Source organism: Trifolium pratense, linkage group LG5, assembly GCF_020283565.1.
Source record: "Trifolium pratense cultivar HEN17-A07 linkage group LG5, ARS_RC_1.1, whole genome shotgun sequence".
Classification (NCBI taxonomy): Eukaryota; Viridiplantae; Streptophyta; class Magnoliopsida; order Fabales; family Fabaceae; genus Trifolium; species Trifolium pratense.
In genome coordinates this window covers 13,177,839-13,197,936 of record NC_060063.1, presented here as the reverse complement: position 1 = coordinate 13,197,936, position 20,098 = coordinate 13,177,839, and the positions used below count along the sequence as shown (strand labels likewise).

Below are 20,098 nucleotides of genomic sequence, written 5' to 3'. Positions count from 1 at the left end.
TGAAACTAAATTGAGTAAATTCGTTATTATACATGAAATTACCAAGAGAAGTAGTAATTAGATGAACCAAAAGGATCAATCGTTTTTCTCCTATTGATTTCAATTTTAAGTTATTTCCAATTCTTGTGATCGAAATTTGAATCAACAAATTCCCCCCCCCCCCCCCCATTTTTACATTGAAATTTATATGTTTAAATATGAATTCAATTAGTTTTTTGAATTACAACAATCCCTGTGGAAAGAATGATTTTTATACTACTTGACGGCTATTTGTACACTTGCAAAATATTCATCAATTGCAATTCAACTACTCAATCTTTTCTTAGATCCCTTAGGAAATGGAATCTCACATCTTTTGTTTGCACCTGTCGTGCATAATAGGGTTTTTAGATAGCTTGATAGAGGAACTGTTATCACAGTTGACAACAATGCAGCCATTTTGCTCAATGTGCAAGTGATCTAACACATTCTTCAACCACAGGCATTGACAAGCACATGAGGCTGCAGATACAAACTCAGCCTCAGTTGTTGATAGAGTAACTATAGGTTACTTCTTTGATGACCAGCAAATTGCACTTTCCCCTAAAGTAAACACATATCCAAAGGTACTCTTTTTGTCATCATGATCTCTAGCATAATCTGAATCACTCCAACCTTGTAAATTTAACTCAGTGTTGTTCTTGCATTTGTACAACATACCAAACTTCAGTGTTCCTTTCAAGTATCTCATTATTCTTTTCACCACTGCAACGTGCATTTCAGTTGGTCTCTCCATGTATCTAGCAGCCAAACACGCTGCAAAAGTCATGTCAGGTCTAGTGGCTAACAGATACATCAAACATCCAATCATCTGCTTGTATGTAGTAGCATCAGTAGCTCTCCCATTTTCATCCTTCACTAGCTTGCATCCAGTGACAATTGGGCTACATACTTTTTTGTAGTCCATCATTCCAAACCTCTTTAGAATTTCAGTACTATATTTGTGCTGATGTATGAAGATTCCTTGTTCACTCTGACTTACTTCAACTCCTAAGAAATACTTCATTTTCCCAAGGTCTGTCATTGCAAACTTATCTTTCATTGATGCTTTGAATTCATCCATCATTAAAGCATCATTACTAGTGTAGATAAGATCATCCACATATATGCTAACTATCAGAATCTTCTGATTACTGCCTTGCTTGACAAACAAGGTATGTTCATGAGTGCATTTCTCAAACTTTTCTGATATGAAGTGGGATTCTATTTTGCTGTATCAAGCTCTAGGAGCCTACTTCAAACCACATAGGGCCTTTTTGAGCTTGTAAACTTCATCACTATTCCCTTTCTGATATCCCAGTGGTTGCATCACATACACATCTTCCATTAATTCTCCATGAAGAAAAGCACTCTTGACATCAAGTTGTAGCACAGGCCATTTTTCATAAGCAGTTAAGCAAAGAATTGTTCTTATAGTATCCCATCTTGCAACAGGTGCATATACCTCACCATAATCAATCCCATGTTTTTGTGAATATCCCTTTGCTACCAGTCTGGCTTTGTACTTCTCTATCTTGCCATTTTCATTATATTTGGTTTTGAATATCCACTTAACACCTATTGCTTTTGCTCCCTGAGGAAGAGTAGTCAATTCCCAAGTATCATTTGATTCTATTGAATTGATTTCTGATTCCATTGCTTCTCTCCAAACCTTCAATTTTGCTTTTTTTCATAAGTTTCTGGATCTTCACTTGTGCTGAACATGGCTATTGCAAGGTTTTGCAATTGATCAATGTTGTCCAGCTCTTCAGTTCTGGTTACATAATCACTGAGATATCCAGGGGGCCTTCTTTGTCTGGGTGAAAGTGATTCATCACTGGTGTTTTCTAGGTCCATGTCACTTTCATGATTACCATTGACATCTTCATTGTCAATGTCAGCCTCATTATGATTAACATCTTCATTGTCTACTGCAAAATCATTATTGTCTTCACTATCACTGACATGATCTGAAATTCTGGCACACTCGTGTTCCGATGTTGAACTCAATGCTTGATTCAATGATTCAACATCTAACAGCGCATACGAAATGAACAATAAACTTAACAAGCGGAAAACAAAAATAACACAGTTATTTGTTAACCCAGTTCAGCATAAGCCTACTCTGGGGGATACCAATCCAGGAGTCAATCCACTATGATAGTATTAGTTTGAAGCCCTCAATAAACAACCCGTTTAAGACTTTTCACCTAGTCACTACCCGTGCTAATTCTACCTAAGACACACCTAGGTATGAGAACCTCCGCTCACCTCCTCTTGACCACAGCCAGTGATCGTACACTATAACATTCAACAGGTGAGGACACACTTCATAAAACACACACCACTTCCGTACTTCAAAGCTTTGGAATGGTATACACACACTATCTCCTTGCTTAGAAGCTCCATAGATATTACAACACAAAGAACACACAGTTCTTAATCTTGCATCAAATCAACACAAGACTCAGAACACAATAACACAGTACTAAAACCTAAACTCACGCTTTGTAAAACTCAAATCTGGTTTCAGTGCTTTGAACAATGGTGTCCGCTTCCTTAAATAGCCTGCGCTAGCATGGGCTAGGTCTTGAATTGGGCTTCGAAAACTTAGCAGGGTCATAGGTTCCTTCAAGGAATATTCTTCGAACAATTGTTTTGTTTCCTTAATTGGATGATCTGATTAGCAAACAAAACTAGGTCATGGTTGTCTTCTGAACCATAACTGACGGCGCTACTTGGCGCACACGTAGAATTAGCGTGGATTCCATAATTAGAAAAAGGCGCGAGATCACAATGTAACAGGCCCGGCCCACTGGATGTGGTATCCAATGTTGGAGCATTCTATGCAACATCTTGCTTGTACTGGATGGTGGAAGCATGTAGTTCCACATCTAGATTGATCACATGTTTTAGCAAAATGAGGTCAATCATAAAACGCCAACATGATCAACAATTTTTTAGGCTTCACCTCTCTTAGAATCTGGAATGTGTCCATGAGTCACACATCCAAATATTCTGAAGTATTTTACTGATGGCTTGTGTCCACTCCATGCTTCTTCTGGTGTGATGTTTTTTACAGCAAAGGTAGGACATCTGTTCATCACATGAGTGGCCCAATTAACTACTTCTGGCCAAAATCTTTTAGGCACTTTTCTGCAAGATAACATGCTTCTGACCATATTTAATAGTGTTCTATTCTTCCTTTCTGAAACTCCATTTTGTTGTGGAGTGTAAGCAGCTGTCAATTGTCTCTTTATACCTTGAGAATTGTTCCCTCCATTGGACTTAGGGTTTAAGGGACCACAGATATCTGAATGCACAAGTTCTAATTTCTGAGATGCTCTCCAATTTGCCTGCTTTGGAATGCTGTCTCTGTGTTGCTTCCCTGACAAGCAATCACTGCATTTTTCTTCATTATCTTTTAGTTCAGGTAAGCCTTTGACCATGTTTTTTCCAGTCAATACCTTCAACTTCTAATATCATCTTAGAAATGGGTATTGGGTCTAACTCATCTTTACAAAACCGGCTTGTAAGGTGAGGATTGCCTCTAGTTTATAAACACTTAGTCAGACCATCTCTCAACCGATGTGGGACTTCTTAACATCTACCATGTTGCAATGATAATGGGTGGAGAGAAAAAGGAATATATAAGAAGGCTTGATTGTTGAAGGATTTAGAGGAATTGAATAATGGAGTTTTATGGTGGTGGTGGAGGGAGTGGTTCGGTTTGACAGAGAAAGAAGGAAGAAAGGAGATTGTGATTTCTTCACTATAACTTGTTCCCTTTTACTACTCATATTTTTAAATGGTCAAAAGTCTACATTGCCCCTCATGCTTCTATAACTCAATTTGTGCCTTTTACTAAAACTTCATAATTGGGTTCTCTAAATAATAATATAATTATTATCAACTAGAGTCGGGTCGTTACACTAGCATCGGCTTTAGTGGCAATTTTAAACCGCTGAAAAAAAGAGGCGGAAAAAAACTCCAAAAAGAAGACAAAACTAGTCAGAAAAATTATCTAAGTAACTAACAAGGTGACAGAAAACAACATACTCAAATTTTAGCCGAAACGAGTAACGTTTACACATTCGTCACCGGATACCAATTATTCGTCTCTTTCACGCGTCGCCCTCTGTTTTCTCACACAGTGCGGCTACCAATTTTCTCACATGGTTTGGCTACCAATTCTTGGTTTTCCTTTTAACGCACTGTTCACACATACAACAATTGCATAATTTGCAATCTCTGATTGTTGCACCACGGCTGATTGTTGGGTTTTTCTTCTCAGCACCCCCGGTTTGCAAAGCGAGTGTAAAAATTTACAAAAATGGCTAAAACACCGTTTGCATACTACATGACGGGAAAATACATTCGCCAACTGGTCCACCGTAGCATTAGTATTGGTCAATAAAAGTTAATGTATTTGGTTCAAATACATCAAGTTTGTTTGACTCATTTTTACTTAAATTTTGCGACATCAAAATTGAACATTCAAGGTAACCTAAACATATCACAGATCAATGTTGTTTCAGCACAAAATCTTGATCGATTAGTTGTAACTTGTAACACTAACATTCAACTATTCATTCAAGGTAAAACAATAATCATATATCAAGGATTAATTATAAATAAACATACAAGTAACTAATTAAAAGGTGGTCTTGTTATAATAGAAGAATTTTCCTTAATTAATTATTAGGGGTTAAAGTAAGAAGTGCCACACTTGCATCTCCATCCTTCAGGCTCATAATTGGCATACTGAATACCAATATGATTTTTGTTGGTAGGCATCTGAATTGGGTTACAAGGAATGCATCCTCCACATTTGTGTTCACATCTTGGTGGTCTTGACCCAATCCTACTCACTCCCATCAATGCTTCTTCATATTCCTCCAATACCTTTCTTCCCTTCAATAAATAAAATTTAAAATATGTATAAAAACATGTAATATTATTACTAATATATTGTAAAATCACATGCCACAAAATATTTTCGTCGAGTAATTTAGTGGTTAGAAATTTTACGCACTCTTAAGGTGAATAAGTGGATGTAACAAAAACTAAAGGTGAATAAGTGGGTTGTCTGAGTTCAAGACTCAACCTCAATATATATATAATGTAATGTATCTATCAACCAAATTAAGTTCATGGGAACGAGTAATTAAATAGATATTTAAATCTTTGATTATGTAATCAGTTTAGTTCTATAAATTTGCAAAACAGTAATCTAGTCCTTTAAATTAAAAAATATCAATCAATTTAATTCATCCATCATAAAAATAAAAAATTCATCTATCAAAATATTTTTTTTAGAAAATATTCACTAACTTAAATAGTCTTTGAATTTGTAGTGTAAAATTTGAGAAAATAACTATATATTTTTTCTTGTCGAAAAAAAAAACTATATTTTTCAATTGTTCATAAGATGTTAGCTCAGTAGTTCATTAGTAAGATTTTGATATTGTACCTTCAAGAGATAAACCTGTATAGAGTCAAAATGTCTTGGAACATCTGCAGGTATTCTAGTTCTGGGATCAACTTTGAAGAATGCTGTTGAAAGTTGTAACAAAAATTGAAATAATTAAAATACAGTGAAAAAAAATGTTAATGATGTTTTTTAAATCATAAATTCTAATGATGTTTCAAAAGCAAACTTTTTTTTGAGTTCAAAGAGAAAAGTAAGATTACACATTTGTAGGGTTGGAAAGGAGTGAGATGAAAGTGTTAAGTTTACTAACCTTGTTGATTTGCAGCACCAAAAAACAGCCAAGGTTTGCTTATTACACAAACCAAACGCAAAAGTAGAATTGAAAATGTTAAGATTAGAATGTAGCACATTGTTCTCTTCATAGTTGTAGGAAGAGAGATTAAAATGATATATATGTTATGCTATTAGAAAAAACAATGATGGCCAGCTAGCTCTATATAAGAGGAAGAGAGATATAGGAATGCAATTCTTCTGTTGCATAATATATGATATATTTTTGAAAATAGATTTGACGCAGTTAATACATCAATGCAACAATTATTTTTGACCGATTATCGTCAAAAAAATTAAAAAAAATTATTTTTGACCGACTGATCAACAATTTATAAATGGCTAAAATCAAACTCTGTATAAAATTAATTAATTAAATTGAACAAGTAAATCTAAGCCATTAAATTTATTATGGACGACTGAGATTGTCTACTGGTGATGATGTTACACCTGCCAACATCCTATTTTTTTTTAAAACACTCAAGTTTTATTGGACAATTTTTTTGGTTGTAAATAGATATCCGCCGCGCAAATCAGAACAATAAATTTTGTGAGACTTAAATGGATAAAAAAATTCCTTAAAGTTTTTAAAGATAATACATTCCTAAATCAAATTTCAAACTCGAAATTAACTATTGCAATTAAGTTTTTTTTAAGATAAAACATGTCTAATATAATCCTATTTAAAAATCTTATTTGTCCTATATAAAAATTTGTCCATTTGTACCAAATATATTTAATTATTTCTCCATCATTTTATTTTTGACAGTTATTTGTCCATCATTTGTACTATTACCAAAATTAAATAAATAAGTAAGTGCAGGGGTTCAGGGTACTAGAATTAGAAAGAACTTCACTGAATCGGTTTCAGTATGAGCTGCACTGTCCCTGAAGATTTGACTGCAGAACCACTTCTTTCTTGACTTTTGATTAATTTCAACAGTTCCATATTGACTTGTCCATAACAAGTAACAACTCAAGTTACTACTTTTATAAGGCCATGTATAAAACTATAAAAGCATCGTTCAAGTAGTATTTGTGTACAAGTCATAAATAACGTATTAACGAGTATGAATGTTATAAAATTTATAGTTGATCGAAAGTTGATACTCTCTTAGTTCTACAATAAGTGACTCATTTTGACTATATACATTATTCATATATTTTGCTTTTGACCATATACGAATGTTATTTTGCTTTGATCATTTTGACTCCAGGGACTAAAAAGTGTGGAAAAAAATCTTCAGGGACTAAAATAAAAATTCTGAAAAACTATAAGGACCAAAAACATATTTAACCCTCTAAATTATTGGAGGATCATTATATTGAGCCACCGGAAGGGCTCTAATTGACGTTGAGATGAGTGAGCTCATGTTTCGTCTAGACAATGAACAAGTATGCTTCAAGGTGTTTGAAGCAACAAAGTTTTGTGGAGTGGTACCTGAATGTTTCAAGGTGGATGTGTTAGAGGATGTGGCAAAGGATGTGAGAGAAGAAGAATGGGATCATGAAATTGAACTTTTTCTTCAACAATTGGATGAGTGCCAAGTAGCGGAAACGCTAAAAGTGGAGGAGACATTGCTAGTGGAGGAAGAGTTTGAGCCAAGTCCTCCGGGGTTGGAAGAACTTCCTCCTAATTGGAAGTATGTATTCTTGGGAGAAGATTCAAAGCAACCGGTCATAATTAGTAGCTTGCTTACTCCTTTGGAAGAAGATGACCTTGTTAAAGAATTGGAGAAGGATTATGACACTTCGGCTTGGAATTTAAATGGTATAATCCCTGCCTTTTGGTTGCACAAGGTGTATAAGGAGGAAGAAGTCAATCCGGGTGTGGATGCTTGTAAAATTGTTATTCCTCCATTGGAAGGTTTAGTAAAGAAAGAAGTGACGAAGCTAGTTGAAACCGTCATGATGAGTTTTAGGAAAAAGAGTGTGGATGATTCTAAGGAAGGTCCAAAAGGAGCACGAAAGAAGAAAAGAAAGAAAGGGAGGAATAAGCAGATAAAGTTCATTCGCCATCCGATAATAGTGAAATCATTGCTTGTTGATCAGAATAATTCTCGGTTGAAGAAAGAGCAAAAGAGGAGTTGGGGTGAAACAAGTCTGAAATATCCTACCTAATTTGAAGTCATGGACCGTCAAGCTATTGACGTTAAAAGAGCGCTGCTTGGGAGGCAACCCAAGGTTTTATTCACTAAACAATATTTTTTTTTGTTTTGTTTTGTGTTTTGCAGGTTCAAGAAGACAATAGAGGAGTTGGAGTATAGTGCATTCGAAAGCTGGAAAAAAAAAAATCAGGTTTTCAGATATTACCTTCTCCATGTGTACTTTTTGGCCTGCTTCGTGCGTTTATGTTAAAGTTGTTACTTGCTCTTTATTGGTCATGAATAAATACTTGTTTTATTTGTTGTTTTCCTTGAATGTCTTAGTCTTTTTGAAAACCTCACACTATTTGAAATTTGTTTGGCTACCATCTTAGATTCAAAATTGTTGACCAAATGCATGATATGAATGTGTGATATTTTTGACTGTTTCTGATGCATCATAGTGATAATTTAGGCAAAGCTTAGGGACTCTCACAAATATTGACCATAGTTTAATCCAGCATAACTGTGAGATTTTGAGCCCAAACACTGATTTCTTTTGATGATTATGAGAATTCCACACTTAGCTATGTCTCTAGAATTTGCGCATGTTCTCTTTAATTGATTTATTGTTGTGATGCACACACGAGGCAAATGTTTGGTATCTTGAGCCTGTTCTAGCCACCTCTATCATTGCTTATCCTTTGTTTAACCCCTTTGAGCTTAAAGAAAAATGTTTTGTTTGTTATCTGACCCAAGTTTTGTTATAAAAAAAAATGATTTTCTTGGAGAATTAGATACCTTTAGTGGTTTTTGCACAATGCATGTCACTAAGTTTGGGGTTGCTTTTGGAATTAACAACAACTTAAGTTTGGGGTGGGTATACTAGAGAACTAAAATATATATATATATATATATATATACAAAAATTATGAAAGAAAAATTCAAAAGTTCACTAAGAAAAGAAGTTCGAAGAAAAAAAAGAAAAAAAAAACAAAAATAATCATGGTGATCTTCTTGAAAACAATAAGAATTCATTGAAAGAAAATTTTGTGAAGGAAAATTGTTCTCTAGTATCAATTATTAAAAAGTAGGGTGGGGTGTTGTATCTATTCAATTTAGTGGTATCTAACTTCAAGTTTTTTTACTCACTTACCAGAAATGCCACCATCCACCTTTTAACCAGGCCACGTTATAACCTATAAAAGTCCTCTAATGTGTGTGTTCATGACATGGTGATTGATTTTTGAGAATGTCTGCAAATTTATAGTAGTCTAGTTATGATGTGTTGATTGAGTGAATATTACCCTTAAACAGGAGAGTCGGTGAGGGTGTGAAGAGATTAAGTATGGTCAATCTTTATTTGATGCTCTTTGTTTTGCCTAAATTTGAAACTGTGAATATTTGAATCATGACGAAATTGATCGTTGAAATATTATGCAAATTACGTCTAACTTGATTGGGTTTGAGTTTGTGTAGCCAAATGGATTGAGGTAGTGTTTTGTTTTCTTAGAGATTGGGATATTCCTCGAGGACAAGGAATGAAATAAGTTTGGGGTTGTGATGACATGCGTCATTACATGAAAATAAGACCAATTTCAAGTCTTTTTAGAAGAATTGTAACTCATTTCATGGAAGAATAATGCACTAGTTTGAATATATTTGCAAAGGATGAAAGTAGCTGAAGAATGAAGAAAATAGCTAATATTCTGCTTTTTTTGCTCTGGGCGAAAATGTTGGTGCCTCAGGCGAAAATGTTGTGCCTGAGGCGAAAATTCCTGTGCCTCAGGCGAAAATTCCCAGTTGAAAAGCACCTCTCTGTTTGCCTGTTCGCCTGGGGCGAAAATGTTGGCGCCTCAGGCGAAAATTCTGTGCCTGGGGCGAAAATGCTCGTGTCTGAGGTGAAATTCTCATTTATTGACTCCGGTTATAAAAGGAAAAGGCAGATCTGAGATGATGGATCGAAAATTAGCATTGGAAACATCAATTTTGAGAACTTTTGAAGATCAAGGAGCTTGGAGGCAAGGATTGAAGTGTGGAAACACATCAAGATCATCTTGTAAACATGCTTTCTCTCATTTCTTTGATTGTAATGTTTTCTTATACTATGTGTAACTAAATTCCCATGATTGGTCCTTAGGGGATTCTGATTTCTATTTCTCTTGAACCATGTGATTCTCATTTGAATTGATATATGAATTACGAAGTTAGTTTCTTTGATTATTCCTTATGCTTAATGCTTTATATGAATTAGCTACTTATATGATGAATTCAATGATTTATTTTACTATGACGATAGGAATGAATCATCGATCTAGGACTAATTGATCGATTAACTTTCACTTAAGACATTTCGGATTGTTAATTGAGATTTTATAGATTAAAGTTTGTAATCCTCAATTGATCATAGATTACCTAAGACATTAGGAATCGATGATCAAGGGAGAGGATTATGTTACCAAGACATTGGGCATAATCATTTTTGATTTAATCTAATCGTGAAACTAAATTGAGTAAATTTGTAATCATACATGAAATTACCAAGAGAAGTAGTAATTAGATGAACCAAAAGGATCAATCGCTTTTCTTCATTTGATTTGAAACCTAAGTTATTTTGTCAGTTTATGATCAAACTTGAACCAAACAAATTTCCCCCCTTTTTACATTTAAATTTATGTGTTTAAATATGTATTCAACTTGTTTTTGAATTACAACAATCCCTGTGGAAAGAACGATTTTTATACTACTTGACTGCTAATTGTATACTTGCAAATTATTCATCAAGTTTTTGGCGCCGTTGCCGGGGATTGTTGATTGATTCAACAAGGCAATTGGACCATACTTAGTTCACTATTTTAGTTTTGTTTTGTTTATAATAAAAAAATACAAAAATAAGTTTCATTTTAAATTTCGTTTTCACTATTGTTTAGTGCAAGTGCTACTAAGGTATTTTCTTTGTTGTTTAGACCAGGCAGGAAGTCATGCTTGAATTAGACAATCAAAACGAACTTTTAACAAGTTACAAGTTAATGAATGCTCTACTACAAATTATTACCACACAATTAGCAGCCCAAGAGCAGATGAGCTACATGTGGAATGGGAAGCAAAACAATCCATATTTCAATGCCTATAATCTTGGAGGGAAGAATCACATGAACTTTTCTTATGGAACTAATTCATGTTTAACTCAAAATAAAGAAATTCCTCAAGAGCAACAGTCGGAAGATCACCTTGTAGATTCTTTTGAAGATAGTCTTATCTTAGCTATCAAGGTGACTCAAGGAAATTTTGAAGCAATGAAGATTAGCCAAGACCAAATGAAAGCTAACCAAGACATTGCTAACAAGAATCATGAAGCTTCAATCAAGAACCTAGAAACTCAAATGGGTCAATTGTCAAGGCAATTCTTGGCTACTCAAAATAATGGCTTTGAAGGTTCTACAAAAGATAATTCTGGTCATGAAAGCTGCAATGCGATCAATTTGAGAAGTAGAGTGGTTCCTTCACCTGAGGTTATGACAAAGAAGAAAAGTGAGTCGAGTGAAGATGGAGTGAAAGAAAAGAGAGATGAAAAAAATGAGAATGAGGGTGAAGTTGAAAAAGAATGTGGAGTAGAAAATGAGATTGAAGGTGAGATAGAAGTAGTCGAAAATGAGAGAGAGAGAAAAATTCAAAAAGAGAGTGATGAGAAGTTAGTTGAAAAGAATCACACTTTGAAGAAAGTTCAAAGCTTAGAAGAGAAGGATGGCAACAAAGGACAAAACACTTCATTCCATGCCAAGTTACCGTATCCACGAAAGAAGAAGGCCAAGGAGAAAGATCATCAACACTTCAAAAATTTCATGAAAATGCTCCATAGTCTCCAAGCGAATATTCCTTTTGCAGAGGCTTTGGAACAAATGCCTATATATGCGAAATTTATGAAGGAGCTTTTGACAAAGAAGCGAAAACCTCTTGATGATGAGACGGTAGACATGACCGAAGAGTGCAGTGCAATAATTCAAAAGAAGCTTCCCCAAAAGAAGAAGGATCCGGGAAGTTTCACCATTCCATGCTCTATTGGAAACTTACATGTTAGGAGAGCTTTATGTGACTTGGGTGCAAACATCAATTTGATGCCCTTGTCTATGATGAAGCGCATCCCGGGTGCCGTGGCTAAACCGACAAAGATGCAATTATCTCTTGCCGACCTGTCAATTACCTACCCACATGGAATTTTACAAGATGTTTTGGTAAGATGTGCTGAATTTGTATTCCCGGCTGATTTCGTGATTCTAGATATGGAGGAGGACGCTGAAGTTCCTCTCTTGTTGGGAAGATCATTCTTAGCCACCGGAAGGGCTCTAATTGACGTTGAGATGGGTGAGCTCATGTTTCGTCTAGACAATGAACAAGTATGCTTCAAGGTGTTTGAAGCAACAAAGTTTTGTGGAGTGGTACCTGAATGTTTCAAGGTGGATGTGTTAGAGGATGTGGCAAAGGATGTGAGAGAAGAAGAATGGGATCATGAAATTGAACTTTTTCTTCAACAATTGGATGAGTGCCAAGTAGCGGAAACGCTAAAAGTGGAGGAGACATTGCTAGTGGAGGAAGAGTTTGAGCCAAGTCCTCCGGGGTTGGAAGAACTTCCTCCTAATTGGAAGTATGTATTCTTGGGAGAAGATTCAAAGCAACCGGTCATAATTAGTAGCTTGCTTACTCCTTTGGAAGAAGATGACCTTGTTAAAGAATTGGAGAAGGATTATGACACTTCGGCTTGGAATTTAAATGGTATAATCCCTGCCTTTTGGTTGCACAAGGTGTATAAGGAGGAAGAAGTCAATCCGGGTGTGGATGCTTGTAAAATTGTTATTCCTCCATTGGAAGGTTTAGTAAAGAAAGAAGTGACGAAGCTAGTTGAAACCGTCATGATGAGTTTTAGGAAAAAGAGTGTGGATGATTCTAAGGAAGGTCCAAAAGGAGCACGAAAGAAGAAAAGAAAGAAAGGGAGGAATAAGCAGATAAAGTTCATTCGCCATCCGATAATAGTGAAATCATTGCTTGTTGATCAGAATAATTCTCGGTTGAAGAAAGAGCAAAAGAGGAGTTGGGGTGAAACAAGTCTGAAATATCCAACCTAATTTGAAGTCATGGACCGTCAAGCTATTGACGTTAAAAGAGCGCTGCTTGGGAGGCAACCCAAGGTTTTATTCACTAAACAATATTTTTTTTTGTTTTGTTTTGTGTTTTGCAGGTTCAAGAAGACAATAGAGGAGTTGGAGTATAGTGCATTCGAAAGCTGGAAAAAAAAAAAAAGAATCAGGTTTTCAGATATTACCTTCTCCATGTGTACTTTTTGGCCTGCTTCGTGCGTTTATGTTGAAGTTGTTACTTGCTCTTTATTTGTCATGAATAAATACTTGTTTTATTTGTTGTTTTCCTTGAATGTCTTAGTCTTTTTGAAAACCTCACACTATTTGAAATTTGTTTGGCTACCATCTTAGATTCAAAATTGTTGACCAAATGCATGATATGAATGTGTGATATTTTTGACTGTTTCTGATGCATCATAGTGATAATTTAGGCAAAGCTTAGGGACTCTCACAAATATTGACCATAGTTTAATCCAGCATAACCGTGAGATTTTGAGCCCAAACACTGATTTCTTTTGATGATTATGAGAATTCCACACTTAGCTATGTCTCTAGAATTTGCGCATGTTCTCTTTAATTGATTTATTGTTGTGATGCACACACGAGGCAAGTTCTTTGGTATCTTGAGCCTGTTTTAGCCACCTCTATCATTGCTTATCCTTTGTTTAACCCCTTTGAGCTTAAAGAAAAATGTTTTGTTTGTTATCTGACCCAAGTTTTGTTATAAAAAAAAAATGATTTTCTTGGAGAATTAGATACCTTTAGTGGTTTTTGCACAATGCATGTCACTAAGTTTGGGGTTGCTTTTGGAATTAACAACAACTTAAGTTTGGGGTGGGTATACTAGAGAACTAAAATATATATATATATATATATATATATATATATATATATATATATATATATATATATACACAAAATTATGAAAGAAAAATTCAAAAGTTCACTAAGAAAAGAAGTTCGAAGAAAAAAATAATAATAATAATCATGGTGATCTTCTTGAAAACAATAAGAATTCATTGAAAGAAAATTTTGTGAAGGAAAATTGTTCTCTAGTATGAATTATTAAAAAGTAGGGTGGGGTGTTGTATCTATTCAATTTAGTGGTATCTAACTTCAAGTTTTTTTACTCACTTACCAGAAATGCCACCATCCACCTTTTAACCAGGCCACGTTATAACCTATAAAAGTCCTCTAATGTGTGTGTTCATGACATGGTGATTGATTTTTGAGAATGTCTGCAAATTTATAGTAGTCTAGTTATGATGTGTTGATTGAGTGAATATTACCCTTAAACAGGAGAGTCGGTGAGGGTGTGAAGAGATTAAGTATGGTCAATCTTTATTTGATGCTCTTTGTTTTGCCTAAATTTGAAACTGTGAATATTTGAATCATGACGAAATTGATCGTTGAAATATTATGCAAATTACGTCTAACTTGATTGGGTTTGAGTTTGTGTAGCCAAATGGATTGAGGTAGTGTTTTGTTTTCTTAGAGATTGGGATATTCCTCGAGGACAAGGAATGAAATAAGTTTGGGGTTGTGATGACATGCGTCATTACATGAAAATAAGACCAATTTCAAGTCTTTTTAGAAGAATTGTAACTCATTTCATGGAAGAATAATGCACTAGTTTGAAGATATTTGCAAAGGATGAAAGTAGCTGAAGAATGAAGAAAATAGCTAATATTCTGCTTTTTTCGCTCCGGGCGAAAATGTTGGTGCCTCAGGCGAAAATGTTGTGCCTGAGGCGAAAATTCCTGTGCCTCAGGCGAAAATTCCCAGTTGAAAAGCACCTCTCTGTTTGCCTGTTCGCCTGGGGCGAAAATGTTGGCGCCTCAGGCGAAAATTCTGTGCCTGGGGCGAAAATGCTCGTGTCTGAGGTGAAATTCTCATTTATTGACTCCGGTTATAAAAGGAAAAGGCAGATCTGAGATGATGGATCGAAAATTAGCATTGGAAACATCAATTTTGAGAACTTTTGAAGATCAAGGAGCTTGGAGGCAAGGATTGAAGTGTGGAAACACATCAAGATCATCTTGTAAACATGCTTTCTCTCATTTCTTTGATTGTAATGTTTTCTTATACTATGTGTAACTAAATTCCCATGATTGGTCCTTAGGGGATTCTGATTTCTATTTCTCTTGAACCATGTGATTCTCATTTGAATTGATATATGAATTACGAAGTTAGTTTCTTTGATTATTCCTTATGCTTAATGCTTTATATGAATTAGCTACTTATATGATGAATTCAATGATTTATTTTACTATGACGATAGGAATGAATCATCGATCTAGGACTAATTGATCGATTAACTTTCACTTAAGACATTTCGGATTGTTAATTGAGATTTTATAGATTAAAGTTTGTAATCCTCAATTGATCATAGATTACCTAAGACATTAGGAATCGATGATCAAGGGAGAGGATTATGTTACCAAGACATTGGGCATAATCATTTTTGATTTAATCTAATCGTGAAACTAAATTGAGTAAATTTGTAATCATACATGAAATTACCAAGAGAAGTAGTAATTAGATGAACCAAAAGGATCAATCGCTTTTCTTCATTTGATTTGAAACCTAAGTTATTTTGTCAGTTTATGATCAAACTTGAACCAAACAAATTTCCCCCCTTTTTACATTTAAATTTATGTGTTTAAATATGTATTCAACTTGTTTTTGAATTACAACAATCCCTGTGGAAAGAACGATTTTTATACTACTTGACGGCTAATTGTATACTTGCAAATTATTCATCAAATATTATTTTTTAAAATAAAATATAACCAATATTTGTCGGATACTTCTCTGATACGCGTATCGATCGAAAAAGTATTGGACAATTAAAGCTCTTTGATGATAGAAACGTAGGAGATGAGACTGATACAATTCGTATTTTCTCTTAAGTATTGAATGTTAGAGTATGATGTTACCAACTATGTCTTTGTTGGTTTTTCTCCATGTCATAACTTGAACTTTGGACCTCCAAGTCATTAACTCTTAGTTCAACTAGCTTAACCAGTTAAGCTACCCATCTCACCCCCCTTTTGGGGAGTACTTAACTTAATATATGTAATTGTCACTTGTTTTCTTATTTTGAGTAATTTAAATGTTAATTTTTATCATTATCGATTTTAGTTATGTTTATATATTGTGCATTTATATATTTTATTTTAAACTTAAGTTTTAAATAACGTATCCCTGATGTTAGGGTGGCGAGGCGTGGGTGTGGCGGCGGCAGCTGAGGGCATGGGAGGAGGAGATGTTGGGGGAGTGTCAGTCTTTACTTCTTAACATTTTCTTGCAGGCTCATTCTATTCATAGGTGGCAGTGGCGCCCTGATCCTGTCACAGGTTACTCTGTTAGAGGAGCATATCAACTTCTTACTTCTAATGTTTTGGTTACTATAGATGATGCGGATCACCTCATTTGGCACCCCCAGGTTCCTTTGAAGGTTTCCATCTTCGCGTGGCGTTTATGCGTGATAGGTTGCCCACGAAAGTAAACCTGATTACTCGAGGTGTTTTATCTTCTACAGCTCACTCTTGCGTTTTTGGATGTGCAGAGGCCGAGTCAGTTCATCACTTATTCATCTCCTATAGTACCGTTGGTTCTCTTTTGGATTTAGTGCGCTCGTGGATTGGTATTCCTTTGGTGGATTTCACTACTCTGCGTGACCATTTTGTTCAGTTTGCATCTTCAGCAGGTGGCTCTCGCGCGCGTCGATCATTTTTACAGCTCATTTGGCTTGCTTTCATTTGGGTTGTATGGACGGAGCGAAATCATCGATTGTTCACAGGATCAGAAGACACGCCCCATATTTTGTTGGACAAGATCAAGCTTTTCTCTTTTAGGTGGTTGAAGTCGACGAGTGTTACGTTAGCTTATAACTACCATAGCTGGTGATCTAGTCTTATGTTTTGTTTGGGCTTTTTATGATTTGTTTATGATTTTGTTTCGACGACTCTTTGTAAACTTGTTTAGCCTATATTGGTACGTCTTGTGCTGGGGAGGCTGTCTCATTTTAGCTTTTTCAAAAAAACATAACCCGAAGGTATCGTATCGGAAATTTCGAAAATTTTCCTGTATCACTATATCGATGTCGTATCGTATCGATATCGTGTCACGTATCATGGCTCATCAGCTTCTAACACATTTCAATTGTTTTCAACAGATGAGTCATGACGGTCAAACATGCGTTGGAGCTGAAGACCAGTGGGATTAATTTGTGACGTTGATTTGTGAAGAACCATACTTTGATTTGATTTGGACCCATCACATTTTAAAGATTGTAGAATACTCGTACTGTACTTACATGGGTTATTATGCTGTATTTCGCCATATAAAATAAATGGTGTAATAACCCTATTGTAAATTTATATAACATGTACTATAATAACACTATACTAGTTAAAAGACCCGTGCGAGTCTATTAATTTTTATTTGATATTTAAGTTTGTCATTATATTAAGATAAAAATTTATTGAGGATAAAATATAAAAAAATTTATTATATAATATTGTTAAAATATAAATGAAACTATTGTGTTGTGTTATTTCTTGTAAAACTTATTAAATGAATAAATTATGAATCACAAATAATCGTCCCGTGTATATTTTTGTTTATATAAAAAAAATAAGAATGGTTTTTTTACCCAATTACAATATTATATATTTTTTGAACCATTTTTAAAAATTGACCAGAGGTTGGAAGAGTAAGCATTGGGACTTAAAAGTAGTAAAGTGTAAATTAAAGAAGTGGGATAAGTCATTATTAGTGTTTATATAGTGAAAGATGTTGTGTTGAGATGTACTTCATTCGGCCTTTTTTATAAGAGATGATCTACTTTTTAGATTCATTATAAAATTGATGTATTTGATCTATATTATAACTCAAATACATTAATTAATTAATGAATCTAAAAAATCATTTGTCTCTTATAAAAAGGATTGGAGAAAGTACAAGTGGCACTAAATATTTTTTTGACAAAGAGGTGGTACTCAATTCTATAAATAGGAGAATAGATTGTCTCCATTTGAAAAAAATTGAGGAAATAATCTAGGCAACTAGACCATTAAATCAAAAACATGTGATAATGTTTTAATTATAAAAAAGTAAAGAAAAGTTTATCAATGGTTAAGATGTACTCCCTCCGTCCCTAATTATAACCACCCCTTTAAAGAAAAAATTTGCCTCTAAATATAAGTCATTTTTCAATTTCATAGATATATTTATTATTATTTTTCCAAACATAACCCTATTTTGCATTGAAATACGTACATAAAGTTAACTACAAACACATCTTTTCACAAAGGACAATATAGTAATTGTATTACTCAAAAAATACACATTTATTACACTACCAACATTTCTTAATAAGCGTGAAAAATTACAAAGTGGCTTATATCGAAGGACGGAGAGAGTATAAATTAAGGAAAATTGAAGGAAAAAAAACTTTAGACTTGAGAGGATCTTTTCTCCTATAAATATAGGACTTTAGTTGGTTTTCAAACCATTCTAGAATTTTGCATAATGAATCCTCTTTCTTCTCACTTCATCTAATTTTTTTATCCCATTCTTTTGTTTTTTCAAGAGTGGTCGAAGTGTCATACTCGAGGGGCCATAATGCCATATTTGAATGGTCATTTTGGGTTTCTAAAATAAAAAAAACAACATATTCTTAGAATTGAGTATTGGATTTCACTCAACCCTACAAAATCGGTTTATATGATGAGAATTATTTTTTTTTGTGAACATATATTTAGGTCATATCGTAATTGATGTGAGACATCTTAACACACCCCCTCACATTCAATGCTACGGTCTTGGGACGCAGATATAAATGGTGAATGATTCGATCAGTAACCTGATAACATGCGACCCAACAGATCATAGACAAAACTTTGATATTATTAGAATTGAGTATTGAACATAACTCAACTTTACAAAATCGACTTGTAAGTTCTTAACATGTAATAGATGATAGGCTTAATTAGTCTTTTGGTCCCTTAAAGATATTTTATGTTTCACAATGGTCCCTTAAAGAAAAAAAGGTCCGGATTGGTCCTTAAAGACACATCTGTTTCTCAATTGGTCCTTTCTGTCAATTTTTTTTACAAAAAACGTTAGTTTTAATTGACTAGATTGTGGATGCCATTAAGAGTGGTCTACCAAAAACCTTATTAATTTTTAAAATTTTAACCATTGAAATTATTTGTTATATTTGAAGTTAAAATTTAGCGGAAAGGACCAATATGGCAAACATATATGTCTTTAAGGGACCAATCCGGACATTTTTTTCTTTAAGGGACCAATCTGAGTCTTTTTTTCTTTAAGGGACCATTGTGAAACCTAAAATATCTTTAAGGGACCAATAAACTAATTAAACCTAGATGATACAATGCAATGTCAACATTTCTCATTTTTTTTGCAGTTATGAGAAATGACATAAAGAAGTACTTTTCCATATTATCAAAAGTAAAATAAACAAAAGAAATTCAATTTACTCCCTCCAATCCTAAATATAAGAAGAAGTTTACTTTTCTATATTATCTAAAAAATGAATTTCTTCTTATATTAACGACCAGAGGGAGTAATTTTTAAGACAACCATTTTTTTTATTAAGGGTATATTTGGTAGTATGAAGAAAATGTGAAGAGAGAAATATATGAGAAATAAAAGAAAAATAGAGTAGATTTATGGTGTTGTTTGATAGAAGAGAGAAAAGAGAGAAATAGAGGAGAAAGAAGTGTGTTTGATGGTGAAAAAGATAAAAATATCTTTGTGCTAAAGTGAGTTGTGTTAGAAACAAAGGGGTAAAATTAGAAATATGATAAAGTGGTGTATCTGTTCTCTCTTTCTCCTTACTTGAGAGAATAAATAAAACGTGAATGCAACCCACATTTTTTAACTCTCTCTACTCAATTTTTTTGCAAAATCAATCAAGAAAAATTACTTATCTCTCTTCTAACTCTCTGTTTCCTAACTCTCTCAAACCAAACACACCATAAGTTTCACTTATTCCATAATTAAACTCTAAATTATTAGATTTCTTTTTTCACATTATAAAAATTGTGTATTCAATTTTTTTAAAA

At 34.1% G+C, this 20,098-nt stretch overlaps 1 protein-coding gene across 1 annotated transcript; it reads right to left on the bottom strand.

Moving 5' to 3' along the window:
- Positions 1-4,719: 4,719 nt before the first annotated feature.
- LOC123882903 (EPIDERMAL PATTERNING FACTOR-like protein 3) lies at positions 4,720-5,862 on the bottom strand. The gene is made up of 3 exons (XM_045931554.1): positions 5,763-5,862; positions 5,507-5,574; positions 4,720-4,932 (listed from the first exon to the last, which is right to left on the bottom strand). The coding sequence occupies exons 1-3, from the start codon at positions 5,860-5,862 to the stop codon at positions 4,720-4,722; spliced, it is 381 nt and encodes a 126-aa protein (XP_045787510.1).
- Between the last annotated feature and the right edge of the window lie 14,236 nt (positions 5,863-20,098).